Consider the following 16,045-nt stretch of genomic DNA (forward strand, 5'->3'; position numbering starts at 1 on the left):
TGACATGATGTACATAGATAAAGTCATCTGTAGTAAGTGCTCTGTCAAATGCCCATCATAGGGCTCTAAAACCTACTATTATTGTTTAGTTGAAAGATTGAAGATATGATTACAAGGATCTACTGCTTATTAACGAAGGTTGGAGAAACTAGAAGCGTAATCCGTAAGATTGCATGAACACTATAGAAGTGATATGATTGGAATTAAACAAATATCATAGCGGGTATATGTTCGTAACATGTCATAAAGTAGATCCAGTTCGGATCGATCAGAACAGAACAGACGCGCATGGCGTTCTCGTGCTGATAAGACGGGATTGATGCAACGGCCTTTTGTGCCGAAGGGAAATAACCCAAGCATGACGCATGAGTATTCTTGACTCAACGCGTAGGATTTCCCTATTCATGCGTGAAACTCTCAAAAGGTTGCTGGCAACCTGTTGCCAGACTGGCCCCATTTTGATCCTCAAATAATCGGCGGAGCGGTTTCGGAAGCGCTGAAAGCTTGATGGTGGAGGGCCACTAATGCGACCGGAGAAAATTATCCGTTGGAATAGAAGAACCGCAAAAATACCCAGGAATGGAATGAATCCACAAGATATAAGCGTGCAAATTATTTCAGTTTCAATCCTTGGCATGATGGTGTCTCAGACGATCCACTCCATCTCGTACGGTATCCCGCAGACTGAAGCCTCCAAACAGCCAGTCATTCGAGTGACGACCATAGTGGTTCACTGTGCCGCTGTAACGACGGTAGTCGTGGCCGCTTCTGCGGATGTGTGTGGAATGTACACGCTTGTTGGTCGCGCTGTCGTCGGTGGAGACTCTGCTAGGAGACATGGTGGAGACGGGGCTCGCAGAGCGAGGAGGGGTAGAGTTTGCAGGAATGCTTCGAGGAATGTCGAAGCTAGATGAGGGAGAGGAGCGATTCGAAGGGATAGAAGCCGCGGTGGGAGAGTGGGAGCGCGACCGGAGGAATTGTTTCACGCTGGATAGGCGGCTTGCTTTGTGATGTCTAGCCTTCGTAGCGTGGGAATTGGTGGTGGTTGACGAGGTGGATGAAGTAGTGGATTGAGAAAGAGCCCGCTTGAGGGTGTTTGGTTGAGCGGAAGTCTGGTGGTCGTCGTTCATTGCTTTGATTGAGGATATACCAATAAGGATGAATCAGAAAAGAGTGGGATCAACTCGTGTAAAATGAGGATAATGCATCCAAAAAGCACAGGGGAAATGAGCGTATTTATGTTCCATCGTCCCCTCCTTCCGTGCTCATTCCGAGCATGTCTGGAAGCCCACCCAGCAGCCTATCAAAACAGCACTGGCCCTATCCGGGGCATGGGGCCCCTGCCGGGAAGCCCGAGCGGGCGAATGAAAGAATGCCAGCACCGAGGGGCTCCATCGATAGGGCTCAAATGGCCCCTTCTTTGAGTCACGGACGGCAGCTGAATGATGAGCCAGTCGGTGAGGATCTCCAGTCGTCTCCACGCGTCTGCCCTATGCCTTACGAGCCGGCCAATCATCGTGCCTGTCACCGGGAAATGACCCATCAGGGGGCTCCATTTTCACCGCTAGATCCACCACAGCAGCGTCCACAAGGCTGCCTTGATTTTGTCCGCTGTTCGGGCGCGCCCGTCGGAGATTGATTGTGTGTCCTTTAGTGATAGGCAGCTGGAATGTTCGTCCTCATTGTTTTTGTCTGGATGTGAGTGAGCTGTCAGCTCTAGGGCATTCCAGACAACTTCCAGAATTCTTCCCACGAAGCAACAGAACGGGTGAAAATTCAGCCCCCACCTTGCAGACAGGTATGATCGCTCGGACTTAGCGAGCAGGATAGGAAATGATGTTCGAATTCGGACTAGGGACGGGACATAGGGCTTACGGCTCACAGGAGGTGTTTTCCCAAGTGTTAGTCTCAGCTAGTGCTGATCTCCACCCTGGTCTCTCCCTCTCCTTCCCCTCTCCAGGCTACCATGAACCGGAGAGAACACACTCACGGATTGCTTTTAATAGCAACTGCGTGAAAATGGCTCTTATCTGAAACATGATCCCTGCTCAGATTGTCACGGTCCAAAATGCGGGATATACGAAAATGCCTCGATGGAATGAGTGAGGGAATTATAGGGTAGGCGATGCGCTGCGGATGGTGTTGAAAGCGAGGCCAACACCATAGCGACAGACAAGACAGAGACAGCCAGCTGGAGTCTCAGACGGCCTTCCCAATTGGGACGCCGGCCAGTGACCCACTTGAGGCTCTTGAGCTCGCCAATGACATCACGGCCCTTCACGTGCCCCATGCCAAGAGGCTGGCCGGCACGCGCTTCCGAGCACAAGGAGATTGGGAGATGAATCTACTGGAATACAGGCAACCAAAAAGCTGCAACGAGTCTTGCTCCGAAGACCGACCTTTTCTTCATTATCTAGACTTGGTATGACCTACTGGTCTTGCTATAACATCAAATAAACATGCAGTCGCCGTCAACAAAGCCCATCGCATGCAAAACGCCCACACAACGCCATGAAAGCAACCCTCGCGATGCAATGCGTGCAAACCTGTCAAAAACACACACACACACATCTAGGACATAATCAAGAAAACAGCGCAAACTAACAGACAGTGCATACATCTATTGTTCCTCTTCCAATGGCCACAACGCGGCGCTGGGCCTTTTCCACGACCGAGGCTGCTCCGAATGGCATCGCCGATGATATCGCTCAACTGACAGACATCCAGCTCCGGCCTTGATATCAGCAACTCTCCCTCTTTCAGCAATCGAACCTGAAGGGGGCAAGATAGGAGCTCCCTGGGGCATCCAGTATGAAACCAGCACACTTTCCCCAGTAGTGGTCGTGGTCGGCAGCACAAAGAGTGATCGGGCCTTATCCAGAGGTGGACGGATCATTTTCCGGAGGGACCCCGATCCCGATCCAGCATGATGGTCTGTGGCTTGTCCAGAGGCGCCAGGCGAAGCTGAATCCCACGGAGCGTACCAACGTCGATGGGACCGTGCCGTCCTGGAACGAACAATCCCCGCCGATGCGGCATCATCCTCGAGCAAATCCTCAGATCCCACCGGGGTCAAGAACTGCTGTTCGAACTGACGTTGCTGCTCAGCGATAACGAGCGGCAGGTTTCGTCGTTCACGTAGCTGTGTCCCAGGGCCGCAATATGGCCATGAGTGGCGTCGTCGGTGGTGGACTAAGTGTGGCATATCAACAAAGGTTAAGAACAACAATAACTATAGAACAGCTAAATCAGTTAGGAACAGAACAACAACTAAGAAAAACCAACTGACTATAAATACCAACGGGATAGATAAATAGATAGATACCTAAGCAAAGACAACCCGAACAGCCCAGGCAACAACAAAATACCCGGATATGTCAGTCAGTCAGTCAGTTCCTCCTCGACAAGAAGAATCCCAAGGCTTGCCAACAGGGCAAGCACTAATCATGGTGAAGTAAAACAGGACACATCTCAATAAAATGTCCCGGCCAGGGCGGTTGGTAACAAGCCTCGCGTTATAAGAAGCTCAGCCTTTGCCCATGGGTCATGAGGCTCGCACGTGCAAGGCGCACGCGTCGAGGACAAGAACACTGGGGAGAGATCACCCGGGCGACTAAACTGACTGAGACGATCTGGGGGTGGGCGCTGAAGAATACATGATTTGAGGCACCCTTTACTGGTCATCCGCTAGTAGGGAACCGGATAGACGCGCCTTGAATTGAGTCACGGACGATGAGCAATAGGTTAGCTATGACGAATGGAATTAGAGTCAGCGACTGGCTTGCGCGGCGGGAAGGATGTTACTACCAATTTTAATAATATTAATAATTCCATTAGCTTTGAAATCAAATGCCTAGATATTCTCCCCGATTCTGTCGGGGAAAATATACAGCTACTTACCTGTTGGGCGGGTTCTGCAGGTTCCGTAACTAGTTGAAGATGGTGTTCGTGCGGATCTCCAGATGAGCGGCATGATCAAGCGGGGTACAGAGCAATAATGAAAATGACTGACTAAATCGACCATGTCTCCTCTTCACCGAACACAGACGGGTGATCTGCAGTCTTTTGCTCTTATCACAAGCTTACGAGTGCTGATAGCTTTGTTGCCTTTCTCTCCGGCACGAGAGGCGATCAGCACATAGTGTTTGGAGGCGAAGATGGGAGATGTTGCATGTTGCTGTTGCATTGCAGCACAGACCTAATTTCTCTCTCTCCGGTTCTTCTTGCTTCAAGATTTCATGTGATAGGTTGTTCTATACATTTTGGCTTGATAACAAGTACTCTGGATACTACTTTATATCCAAATTTATATGTAGAGGATTTATTCCTGGTTGCCATTTGGATTAGATTTGGATATGGATGTGTGTAACAGTTAACATTCCGATAATGCTCTTGGTTAATAGCACCACGATCAAGCTATGGTCAGTGCATGATGACAATGTGTCCAGAGGATTGCCCTTATATTGACTGTAATTGCTGTTATAGATTATCTTTTGTGAAATGCAGTTCGCATGCCCTGCTGCGACGGATCGAAGTAGTTTTCAAACAGTCCTCCAAGATAACTGGGGAGCGAAGTTGTCTACTCCGTAAGCCAAAATCCAGCAAACTACCCCATTGTCCAGTCACGTGGTCTAATGGTTATGATTTCTCGTTCACATCAATCTGACGCGCCGAGAAGGTTCCCGGTTCGATCCCGGGCGTGACTACTCTTTTTGTATTTTTTACACTATAATCTTAGTCTGATAATCCCTGCCTTCTCGTAATGTATACTGTTTGTTTTGATTGTTCGGGTCGTCTGGTATATTGCCTCCAAATTTGGTTTCAAGTTCCATGGTTTCCTCATTCTCACGGTGGGTCTTACTGCGCTTTGCTATACCGTTGATCTTGGTTACTGGTCCCATGCAATCCTCGTAACAAATAATGCCTTGACATGGTACTATAGGCTTTGCCGTTTACTTCAGATGGTTGTCCGTTATGATCGCAACGAATTCCTCCCGGTCTGAAGCACATCAGCATCGTCGTTCGTCTAAGCAAAGGAAGGCGTACCTTTTAGATTGGGGAAGGTGATCGTAATTGGCCCCGATTTGTGCTCTCTATTCTGATTCTTGGCTGCCCCCGATGCTATCTTGGTCATGTTGAGGACCATCCCCCGGGAATAGCTGCTTGGGGGGAAGCTGACCAGATTTCCGGCTCTGGATGGTTCAGATGGTGGTATGGTCATTGTGAGCCACCTGTCCGTTATACGGTCGCTCCAACGCGCAGCAAGACGAATGGTATTTCCATCGCGCCATAGCTGGACTTGTGAGTCTCCTTTCACTGACTTTCTAGGACCGAGGACCAGTAGCTTTTCCTTGGTCATGAGGGATGTGGCTCTCCTGGAGAAGACCAGCTTGTATGTTGATGCAAGCGAGGACATAAATGCCATCAGCACGCGCTCTTCGTGAAACTCCACTGTCATATCCTTGAACTCTTTTTCGCAGTGAGAGAAAAACACTCGACCATCAGCCCGATATAGCTGGTCGACGTGTGAGGATATGTAAGTGGCGAATAATGCACGGGGAAACTTCACACGGAGATTAGAATGGTCGTACAGATAGTCCATATCCCTAAAAAGATAATGTAAACTGCACTGCTTCCATTCCACACGAGTGCGACATATCATCACTGCCTTATAGCGTTTCTCATCGGGCGCAATGTCAGCGACCTCGTATACCTGCCCCGAGCTTTTGGCCTGAGACCAGGTGAAGGCAGGCTTCTGGCTTAGACCCAGAACAGCCTTTTCCAGTTTATCCGCAGCCTCCTGTGAACGAAACTGGATACCAAGGCCTATGTTTGGATTGCTGCCGTCATAGACGTAAGTGAAAAGTGGATGGTAGTTCCCGTCTGTTTTGCTGGACCTCTCCTGACCAGTGTCTGACCATTTCAGCAAGATGAATCCAGAAGCCGTCGTACGACTAACTTGTACATGGCTCAGAGGCATGAAAAACTCTGTAGCCTGTCCGGGTTTGTCAGCTATTGAAGAACTGATGACCATGCGTCGGATAGAGCGCCACGCCTCGCCAAACGACCTTTCCAAGATGCGCACTTCGCAGGATCTGTGTACTGTGGGAGGACTAGTTGACACCATGCTAGGCATCCTCAACTGCTCAACTGATTCGGCCGGACTTTTGAAAGTAACCTTTTCTGTGAATTGGTCGGAATCAAGTGGCTCCCGTATCTGGACGGCATCGAAGTACGCTTTGGGCATGCTGATCACTTGCATAATATCTGACATGTATTGAAACGAAACAGACAAAGTCATTGCGTCAAACTTTAGGGTCAAAGGTTCTGTTGGCTTCGGTACAGATAGATTGGTGAGTGATGCATTTGATACCTGGATCAGCTGAGCTAGATCCCCTGGTGCCACTGTAGATTGAGTTAGTTTCGTCGTTTCTAGCCATTCTAGCCATGTTTATAGACACTTACAGTCTCGTTGTACACAAAATGTTCCGTACTGGTTGCAGAGGCTAATCTTGGGCTCGCTTTCACCATACTTTGTAGACAGAAGTAGCATGTATGGAGCACCTCTGGATCGCATACGGAGCTTCTTGGCCCCGATCCCTGCATTCACGAAAGTGCGGAAAAGAACTTGCTCATCCTCTTTACCAGCATCCTCCAGTTCTACTGTAATATAGCAGAAGTTTCCTGGTTTAGCTGGTTGGCCATCCTTCCCAATCATCTCTTCGGGCTGTATAGGTTCCCAAAAGTCGAGGTTTTGCGAATGGATCGCAGCGTAATCGGGTACATCCACGGCGCTAAATTGCCCAAAGTCCTCTTTGAGACCCTTTGAATTGCTTAGCCTGAACAAAGAAAGATGTCCGTTGGTTGGCTTACGTCTGATAGATCTGAGATCATTTTTCTGATCTCATCCTCCAAAAGCAGCTGTGGGTTGTCACAATTCAAGACTATGTCATATAGAATATATGACGCTTTCAGAAGGTCCACATATGCCTGGTGACTCGAGTTACATGACAGTGCAGACGGGCTCACACTGCCTCTAGTGCTTGCAAGTGTTGATCTCTCGCTATTCGCAAGGGCTGTCCTGGCCTTTACCATATGTAAGCAGCCGGCAAGGGGGAAATGCTAAAAGCGTGTGTATATACCTTCAGAAGCCACCAAACAGCAACTAACAGCCAGCATCTCGCAGTCAGTTGCTGAGCCCGCTCTTCCTTGTGGGCTATATGATCAAAACTTGCGAGAAGTTCTGCATCAGGCTGATGCATCTTATCACGGGGTTCACACCGCAGCGATCGGAACAGCTGCTCTCGTAGTTGCCATCGGTGAAGTTCTTGTATCGCATCAGCTCCTGAATGGCCAGGGCTACCCCACGGCGTTGACTCGCCTGGTTTTATTGAGGTTGATCGTTGAATTCGCCCTTGCTGTTTGATAGCTGAGAATCCAGACCCTGGTCCACGAGACCAAACCACTTCTTTCTCCGTCGAAAAAACCTCTGGCACAACTGATTGTGAAGGGCTGTAAGTCGAAGTAGCTGGACTAGTAGGTGAGGTGTACGTAGTAGCCGTGAAACTAGACGTGTCCGAGTGCCCCGACACAATGGATTCGGAGGAAGCCGAAACATGAGAGGGGTCTTCTGGCGGACATGAGGGTTGTGGAGCGGCGGGGTTTGACCTGCTTGGTTGCGTCCCTTCTAGCTCCGCTAGAATGAAGACATTCTGTTGGCGAGGCGTAGATACTGAAATCGAAATAGGCGAGACGTCGTCATGTGCCTGCCAAGATGAAGGAGTTGGGGGAGGTATATCCTTTGCCGAATCTTTTGTCGCTGAGCTTTCAGTTCTTTCTAACGAAGGCCTAAAATATTAGATACGGTCAACATCTTGGCTAGTTATGACTGCTCACTTGGTAAGAGAGCCGACGCATACGCCCAAATGGCATGTATGAGCCACGATCTTAGACTTAAGATCGTCAATAAATGCTTGCTGTGTCATCCAATCTATGGACTGCCATAGCTGTCTCCCGTTCTCAAACCCTAGATTTCGGTACATATCCACCACCTCCTTCAGCTGCTGTAAGGTCCCTGAGCATGAAATCAGGCACCGATGGAGGGTATGCTTGCATTCCTCATCTGACTCTGCAAGCTCGAACTTTCTGGAGCTGACATCATCTCTCAGGGTCTGAAACACGTTATGCAGGGAATCCAAACTAGCCACAAGCTGATTAAAGCCGTCAGGGGCATCTCCGGAGATAGAATTGCATGTAAGATACAGGTCGCGTGCCAGTTTGGTAAGTTCCGGAACGTCCGCTGCTTCGGAATAGGAAGCCATTCCTACCTTCTTATCAATTAGGTAAGCTATGATGTATTACTAGTGTCAAGGACATAAACACAGGAAATAGGAGGTTGCCGGAAATTTCAGTTGACGAGTAATTCACGAGTAGGCAGCAACTGCAAAACACGGGTGTCAAAGCCAGAGGCTGGTGGAGACGAAGGGCGCAGCACGTAGCCAGTGTCTCAGATGGACAGCTCGGCATACGTATCTTATAAACATACAGGTAGGCGTGAAAGCCACGAGACGAAACTTGAAGGAAGGATGGCGCACATGGGGGGCTTCATGTGACTCTTTCCGATACTGGGGTTGGCGCGAAGTTCCAGTGTACCAACAGAACCCCCGGTTCTTGGGCAGGGCACGATAGTGTTCTCGTGTAGAGAGAGCATCGGAAATGCAACCGACGGGCAAGATCACTACGAGGCGCAGCATAAAGTAGGACAGCAGGGATTGTCATTGCAGAGCTAGGGTACGAGGTAATAGAGTTTGGGCCAGGTGCGAATCACAGTGTCAGGAAGTGATAGCTCCAAGGCGATTCAACGCTCTAGATTCGTTTTCAGCGACAGGTGGTTGGCTGACGTACGGGGTGGTTCCTTTCAGTTTGCCCCAAGAGCAACAAAGAGCGGAGTTGCTATACCCCGGACCATTGCATTGGGGTCAAGTTGGTCAAATCGAACATTCATGTATAGGGTCATAATCGCCATGCTGTGAGCAGCAATCAAGAAAGCTGTATAGCATTGAACTCCATATCGAGATGAACTTGATGAACCTTCTTGTCGGATCCGAGAGCATCGGCTCCGTGACGGACTGTCCATGCCATCAGGAAGGGAACAACATCCATGGGCAGATCATCAACCGCTGGTGCGTGCGGAGTCTATCTAGCGTTAGCGCATAGTTCCTTCCTTTCATCATCCGGATCCAGTCAAAACAACAGCCGCTCGTATCTGCCAATTACGGAACTGTACTTCCCTCCCTCCGCAAAGGGTTGTTCGACAAGTGCCATCAATGAAGATGAACACGACCAGGCCAAATGAAAGAAAGAACAAGAGGGAGAAGTGTGAGTCAAGCTGAAAGAAAGCAAACAAACCCAACAAAGAAAGCGGTGGGTCATCCCGACCTAATTGGGTATAGTTTCAGGGTGCCTCAGGCGGTGACGGAAATCCACGCGTTTCAGGGGTTCAAAAATAGCTTCTCCGTCAACAATAAATAGCATCATCTGTCTTTGATATACTACTTTTGCTTTTGTTTCTCATTGTCAGATCACGCTGTGAGCGAGTGTCGATCACTATGGCATTTATAACATCGCTCGAGCCCCTTTGGGCAGCTTCGAGCCTCCAATTCGAGAACGCCTTTCAATTCATCAAATCCCTCGCCGGTAACCAAACCGACATTCCTAAGACAACCGAGAAAATACTAGAAAGCCAGATTGGCTGGTCCAATCCTCCAGAACCATCCAACATGCCATTCAACATCGACCTGCAAATGGTCTTTTCACTCTTCTACTTTCTCGTCATCTTCCTAATTCCTTTCTTCCTCACCAACTATCTCCTCCCTGCCCCAAGTCACTCCCGACGCGATCGCTGGCTATTCGGATGGCACCTCTTCGATGCCCTAGTCCACTTTGGCATGGAAGGTCTCTTCCTCTTCCATTGCTTCTTCAGCTACGCCCCTATCTCCCCTAGCGAGAGCCGCGACCCCGTCTTCCTCGGTGATAGAGACCACGTCTACGGCGCCACATACTCCAACTCACCAACTGCCAAACTGTGGCATGAATATGCTCAAGCAGACCACCGCTGGGGTGGTGCCGACCCTACCATTATCTCGATTGAGCTGATCACTGTTATCTTCGGCGGTATCACTGCCTCCTTGATCAGCTATTGGGTCTATCAAGCTGCCGGCCGGCAGTCGAGGGAGAAGGAAGCGATCAAGGCAAAGATGTGGTTCATGATGATTGTGTTGGCAACGGCCGAGATCTACGGAGGCTTCATGACCTTCCTGCCGGAAATGTTGACTGGTAATACAGCGTTGGCTACTGATAGCTTCCTGTATTTCGTGCTCTATATTGTTATCTTCAACGGCCTCTGGGTCGTTGTCCCCGGTTGGATACTGTGGGAGGCATGGAAGGAGTTTACCGGCTCCTCCACCGTCATTAAGAGGCAGCGGGACAACAGCTCCCCCAGACACAAGCTTGGAAGGTGACTAGATGAACAGAATGTTCGAACGGACGATATGTCCACACGGAGGCAGCCCCATTACATGTGAGAACATACTGTCGGGGCTGCGTGGAGGATTATGATACCCTGTCTTTTGCCTGACATGACCTAACGGGGATGCATAAGCGCTTATTCTTTTTCTGGTATACTTTTTGACTATATACTTTGGTTATGATTGTTTGATACTTACTAGCTCCTGATTAATGTTCATTGCATATACCATTACATCAAGCATACCACATCTGATCTCATCTCATCTTATCTTGGTGACACAACCACCTGGTAACCCCACAAACAGTGACGCATAAACAGCTCACACAATCATCCATAACCAATGAAAGCCTAGTATTGACCGAGATGTCAAACAATCGCGAAAATCCACTCTTGGGGAGCCAGCCAATAGCTGTGTGCGCCGGAGACGCGTCGACGTGAACTGCCGAGTTAATCTAATCTATGACTCACTTAATATATTACAAGTGAATGACAGCATCCAGCTGGGCTGGGATAGGTACTTACCGTGTTACATAGCCCATCCCAGGCAGTCTAACAAGCACGCATATGATTCACAACGAGAGAACAAGTAATAATGTAATAGACGTCAACTCAAGGGAATCCCCATCTACCCATACTACAAACTAAACAAATTCCAAATCGGCCCCATAGCCAACAAATCCTCCATACTAACATCAGGCACCCCTCCATCCAAAACAGCCCCAGGCCCACTTGTAGAAGACGCCGCCATCTGGACCTGCTCCTGATTCCACCTCCACTTATCCATAGTAGCGCAGCGCGCCTGGTGCGCCTCCTTCCACATGACCGTCCTAGCTTTGATATGCGTGAAGATAGGCGGAACATAGAGATTCTCGGCCGTCGCCTGCGCAACAGTTTCATCGACTTTCAGCGAAAACGTGTCGACGGTGTCTTCGAAGCTTACTGTCTGCCGGGCCCACTCTCGGTCCCAGCAGCCCGTGGGGTCGTTGTGGACGAGGAGCCGAGACAGGATGGCGAGGCCGTGGCCGACTTGCGTCCAGCAGGTGTATGGGAGTTGGAGGTAGAGGATGGGTGGGATGGAGAGGAGGGTGTCGAACAGAGATCGTGCGGCGTTGAGGCAAGCGCAGAGAATATCGATTTGGGTGATAGGGTAGTTGTTGAAGGTTGTGTCTTCGAAGTCGCGCTCTAGGGCTATGCGGTATAGAAGCATCTCGAGGGTGTGGTAGTGCATGTTGAGGATTACTGGGGTGTTTGTTAGGTCCGAGGGGGGTGGGTTAGGCTGGTGGAGGGACGTACGAGATTGAGTGAATTCTCCTGAATATGAATCTTTGAGTTGTTGGATTTCCTTCTGTAGCCACCGTATTGCCATGGCTTTGGGTGCTAGGCCGGTAGGAGTATCCTTTTCGTGGTACTGGACGGCACGATAGATTTTCTCGCCCATGTGGGCTATGCGGACTAGCTGCAGGAGGTACGGATCGGTTTCACATTCGGCTGCTTCTTGGATTCTGCGGCAGCAGTCGTCGGTGTATGTTGTGTATTCCATGGGTTCCTTTTCTCCCAGGCATAGTGATAACCTGTTACGGTCAGTGTTGACTCATTCTGGATGGATGATATTACTCACATATTGACCATGTAGTAGCACCCGAGGTAAGCTCTCAGTTCCTCCAAGGTGCGGGAATTGCGCATGCGCTCATCATATTTGAAGACCCGAAGGTAGGAGAACACCGTGCCCGGAGTACACAACTTGTTTTCCCGATGAAAGTCGAGGTTGATCACCTGCGCCTCCAGAATATGGAGGTAGTTATTGATCATCGTCGAACGGGGCGCAGGAACCATGGTCTGTGTCCTGATGAAGTGTGAGAGGATTGATATCAGACGCTGCATGTAAGTAGGTGCTCTCACCAGCCAAGGTACGCGAGGAATCCTTGAAGTAGGTCCAAGCTGTGCTCCCCGTTAGCTAGCATATGCTCCATCCAGTAATCTCTAGCTTTAATTGAATGAGCCAGCTGTGCAGATCCATTTTGGCAGACAACCGCTGGAATAACCAGGTTTAGAAATGGCTTGATGGTGCGTAAGTCGTCCAGACCTATACGAGGCGAGCGTACCACAAACGGAAGGAACCTTGTGATACGCTCATTGAAGTCTGCAAGCATTTTCTCCACATCCTCATCCAGTACAGGAGGAAGAACCAGAGTGTTGTCAGTAGCAGAAAATGGACTAGCATTGCTGCCACCGATGCTATCTATGTACCGTTGTGAGGCTGTGAGCAATGAAGTCACATTATCGAGCTTCTTTTCTAGTCGGCCGACGTCACTACTATACGGACTAGTCAGTAGCCATAGGTATTACTTCATGCGCACTCGTAAACACATACGACACATTATGCCGCTTTCCCGTGTGCGGCTTCGAAGCCTGCCTGGTGCATTCTTTCCCCAGACGATGACATCTGGCTCCATCGTTAGTGCTTATCCTTTGATCGGGTGACCTCGTCCGTCTCTACCTTTGGCAAGCATCGGTCGGACCGGGGTCGCAGCGGACCTTGGCTTTGGAACACGGTCTGCAGGCTTTAAGATGTCGAGCATCAGGAGTGGACATGTCGGTCGGGAACGGGACAGAAGGGAGGCGTGGTTGTGATTTGAAGATGTGCAGGGAGTGAGATGGTGGTGGTGCCGGTCGGCATAAGCGGCATCCCGCGTCCGTGTCGGCAGCCTTTAGCACCGATTGTATAGATGTCAGATACAATAAACTTTACCCGCAATGTTGCAAGATATAAGTGGAGATTGCATTCCCTTTTTCTTTTTTCGATGACCAAGAAGCACATATCTAACATTCTTGAACACTTTATTCAGCAACACAATGACGGTGACAGACGACTGCACCCAACGCTACCCAGAAACCGGCATATCAGTCCTGATAGTCGGGGCCGGGGTCGCAGGACTAATGGCTGCTCTCGAATGCTGGCGCAATGGACACGATGTTCGAATCGTCGAGCGATCTCCTGAAGAAGTCACTACAGGTAAGCAAGCCATCGTTCTGACCGACACAACTGAACCCGACACAGCTAACAAGCCTACCAGGTGACTCGTTCACAATCGGCCCTAGTGCAACCCGCGCATTCAAACATTGGCCCAATCTAGCCGAAGAGAACGAAAAGATTGCATTCGTGCCTCATCTCGCCTTCTACACATTGAGTGGCGACCGTATAACAGAGCCGAATCATGTTGAATACAGGCAGGACAAGGGTTCCAAAAAGGTGCCAGGGCAAATCACCCGCCATTGGAGACCTCAACTTCACAGCATGCTTCTCAAGCAGCTCTATGCCATCGGTATCAGCGTCGAATATGACTGCAGAGCTGTGGAATATTTCGAGCGAAGTCATACTGAACGTGCAGGTATAATACTGGCGGATGGCGAACGGCTAGAAGCAGACGTCGTCATTGCTGCCGATGGGTTGAGAAGCCATTCGACCAAAGTGACACTGGGGCAGGAGATTCGGGCACGACCAACCGGACAAGCCCTTTATCGGACAGCCTTTCCGGTCGAGATAGCCATGAATGATCCGATGGTTCGAGAGCGATTTCCGGTTGTAGGTGAAAAAGAAGGACCGATTGAATTTTGGGCTGGGTATGACTATACCTCCACAAGATATCTATCTGCGTCATGAATAATTCATACTGACTGACAAAAGCGAGCACTACCATTTCCTCGTCATCAGGACATCTGATACAATGTCCTGGACTTTATCCCACAAAGTGAGTTAAGCAGACATTTTGCCCTAACAACACAACAATATATAGCCTGATCGCTGCCCCTATAAATCTAACATCGCAAACAACCCTAGGACTACGAAAGCGCTACCGAATCCTGGTCCCACCAATCCGACCCCGAAGACGTCCTCAAAATAACTTCAACTATCCCAGACTGGCCAGAAGTAGCCAATCGGCTAATCCGTCTCACACCCAAAGACCGACTCCTTCACTTCCGCGTTATGTGGAGAGATCCCCAACCCACCTGGGTCTCACCAGCAGGCCGTATCGTACAGATCGGGGACGCCGCACACACCTACATCCCAGCGTCAGGCAACGGCGCAACACAGGGTATTGAAGATGCAGTGTCGCTGGCTACATGTTTACGAATGGCGGGAGGAACAGATCAGGTGCCGTGGGCGTTGAGGGTTCATAATCGACTACGGTACGTCTATCACCCTCTTCTAATCAAACCCAGAATAACATTGGAAAAATTCAAACAAAGATTGAATCTAATCCACATACAGCTTCATCCGAGTCTCCTGCCTCCAAAAGCTAGGCCTCATCAATCTGAAAAGCTACTCCGAAAAGCCCAAGAAAAACAACTTCATACCAAAGGGGCTCCAGTATCTAACAGCGGAGTGGATCTGGGGCCATGAGCCGGAGAATTACGCCGAGGAGAACTACAGCAAGGTACTGGATCATTTGCAGCGGGGCACGCCGTTCCAGGATACGAATATACCCCGCGGTCATGTGTATCGGGACTGGACGATTGATGAGATGTTGGAGATACAGGAGAGGGGGGAGGATATTGAGTTGGATGGGGAGTGGGAGTAATTCTGCTGTCTAATAGCGTTGTGTTTATACCCAGTATATACTACCTATTATTATGAATAAATCGTAACTGGTTTAAAAATCCGTACAAGAACCATGCTAACGACGAATATAGAATAAATGCAATTGGGAATCATATACAACTCTCAACCAAAAACAGCATATATACAGGTAAAACACAAATATCACTTCCTAGCAAACCGACACCATTGATCGTTTACCACCGGCGGTACTACCAACATCATTAGCACAAAAACAAGGACATATTGGGGAGTGCCATATCTAACATACCTCAGGAGGTCCCGGAGGGGGAGGAGGACCAGGAGGACCAGGACGGTCCCAAGGCCCGGGGGGCCCAGGAGGAGGAGGAGGGCCACCATGAGGGCCACCAGGGCGATCCCAAGGATCCCTAGGACCCGGAGGAGGGGGAGGTCCCGGGGGGCCACCAGGGCGGTCCCAAGGGTCTCTGGGGCCTGGGGGAGGAGGAGGGCCAGGAGGGCCGCCAGGACGGTCCCAGGGATCTCTCGGTCCCGGAGGAGGAGGAGGGCCGGGAGGACCATCGGGGCGACCCCAGGGGTCTCTTTGATCGGGAGGAGGACCAGGAGGGCCGGGAGGGCCGGGAGGAGGAGGACGAGCCCAGGGGTCTCTGGGATCATGAGGAGGAGGGCCGGGAGGGCCAGGTGGTGGTGGGCCACCAGGACGGTCCCAGGGCCCGGGGCCGCCTGGAGGAGGAGGGGGCCCCTGGGGACCGGGAGGAGGGGGATTATGGTGGTGATGGTGTGAGAAAAGTCCCATTGTGACCAAGTTGTGAGGATGGATGTGAGTGCTGTCTAAGGATGGAGAAGGTTGTTAAGGTCTTAAATAACCACGTTGCTTGAGGCTTGGGCGGCGGGGTGGGGAGAGGGGCCACAGTAGGCAACGCCTTTCTTTAAGCAGATGT

General features: G+C 50.2%; 8 protein-coding genes and 1 non-coding gene across 9 annotated transcripts; 3 read left to right on the forward strand and 6 right to left on the reverse strand.

Annotated features, from left to right (window-relative positions):
* Positions 1 to 149: 149 nt before the first annotated feature.
* BO88DRAFT_21604 (uncharacterized protein) lies at positions 150 to 1,217 on the reverse strand. Its single transcript, XM_025701958.1, has one exon. It carries the CDS (start codon positions 1,128 to 1,130, stop codon positions 624 to 626), a length of 507 nt encoding a protein of 168 aa, XP_025568549.1. The 5' UTR covers positions 1,131 to 1,217; the 3' UTR covers positions 150 to 623.
* Positions 1,218 to 2,381: 1,164 nt separating this feature from the next.
* On the reverse strand, positions 2,382 to 3,465 carry BO88DRAFT_400428 (uncharacterized protein). Its single transcript, XM_025705569.1, has one exon. It carries the CDS (start codon positions 3,203 to 3,205, stop codon positions 2,621 to 2,623), a length of 585 nt encoding a protein of 194 aa, XP_025568550.1. The 5' UTR covers positions 3,206 to 3,465; the 3' UTR covers positions 2,382 to 2,620.
* Positions 3,466 to 4,620: 1,155 nt separating this feature from the next.
* On the forward strand, positions 4,621 to 4,706 carry BO88DRAFT_t10. The gene has a single exon. It is a non-coding gene; the product is annotated as a tRNA-Val (tRNA).
* Positions 4,707 to 5,026: 320 nt separating this feature from the next.
* On the reverse strand, positions 5,027 to 8,596 carry BO88DRAFT_460412 (uncharacterized protein; the record flags this gene model as incomplete). The annotated part of the gene is made up of 6 exons (XM_025711112.1): positions 5,027 to 6,405; positions 6,466 to 6,823; positions 6,874 to 6,921; positions 7,143 to 7,848; positions 7,897 to 8,299; positions 8,575 to 8,596. The coding sequence occupies 6 exons, from the start codon at positions 8,594 to 8,596 to the stop codon at positions 5,027 to 5,029; spliced, it is 2,916 nt and encodes a 971-aa protein (XP_025568551.1).
* A 239-nt stretch (positions 8,597 to 8,835) lies between these two features.
* Positions 8,836 to 9,243, reverse strand: BO88DRAFT_21638 (uncharacterized protein). The gene has a single exon (XM_025701962.1). It carries the CDS (start codon positions 9,134 to 9,136, stop codon positions 8,918 to 8,920), a length of 219 nt encoding a protein of 72 aa, XP_025568552.1. The 5' UTR covers positions 9,137 to 9,243; the 3' UTR covers positions 8,836 to 8,917.
* A 278-nt stretch (positions 9,244 to 9,521) lies between these two features.
* Positions 9,522 to 10,779, forward strand: BO88DRAFT_400430 (EXPERA domain-containing protein). Its single transcript, XM_025705570.1, has one exon. It carries the CDS (start codon positions 9,609 to 9,611, stop codon positions 10,518 to 10,520), a length of 912 nt encoding a protein of 303 aa, XP_025568553.1. The 5' UTR covers positions 9,522 to 9,608; the 3' UTR covers positions 10,521 to 10,779.
* Positions 10,780 to 11,068: 289 nt separating this feature from the next.
* BO88DRAFT_440143 (uncharacterized protein) lies at positions 11,069 to 13,145 on the reverse strand. The gene is made up of 6 exons (XM_025709761.1): positions 13,026 to 13,145; positions 12,900 to 12,971; positions 12,428 to 12,841; positions 12,147 to 12,371; positions 11,822 to 12,099; positions 11,069 to 11,767 (listed from the first exon to the last, which is right to left on the reverse strand). Exons 1-6 carry the CDS (start codon positions 13,118 to 13,120, stop codon positions 11,163 to 11,165), a joined length of 1,689 nt encoding a protein of 562 aa, XP_025568554.1. The 5' UTR covers positions 13,121 to 13,145; the 3' UTR covers positions 11,069 to 11,162.
* A 200-nt stretch (positions 13,146 to 13,345) lies between these two features.
* On the forward strand, positions 13,346 to 15,179 carry BO88DRAFT_355418 (FAD-dependent oxidoreductase). The gene is made up of 5 exons (XM_025703703.1): positions 13,346 to 13,541; positions 13,603 to 14,149; positions 14,214 to 14,277; positions 14,367 to 14,716; positions 14,799 to 15,179. The coding sequence occupies exons 1-5, from the start codon at positions 13,382 to 13,384 to the stop codon at positions 15,106 to 15,108; spliced, it is 1,431 nt and encodes a 476-aa protein (XP_025568555.1). The 5' UTR covers positions 13,346 to 13,381; the 3' UTR covers positions 15,109 to 15,179.
* Positions 15,180 to 15,248: 69 nt separating this feature from the next.
* BO88DRAFT_400433 (uncharacterized protein) lies at positions 15,249 to 15,920 on the reverse strand. Its single transcript, XM_025705571.1, has 2 exons — positions 15,397 to 15,920; positions 15,249 to 15,337 (listed from the first exon to the last, which is right to left on the reverse strand). Exons 1-2 carry the CDS (start codon positions 15,898 to 15,900, stop codon positions 15,323 to 15,325), a joined length of 519 nt encoding a protein of 172 aa, XP_025568556.1. The 5' UTR covers positions 15,901 to 15,920; the 3' UTR covers positions 15,249 to 15,322.
* Positions 15,921 to 16,045: the final 125 nt, after the last annotated feature.

Source organism: Aspergillus vadensis (genome assembly GCF_003184925.1).
Source record: "Aspergillus vadensis CBS 113365 unplaced genomic scaffold BO88scaffold_1, whole genome shotgun sequence".
NCBI lineage: Eukaryota > Fungi > Ascomycota > Eurotiomycetes > Eurotiales > Aspergillaceae > Aspergillus > Aspergillus vadensis.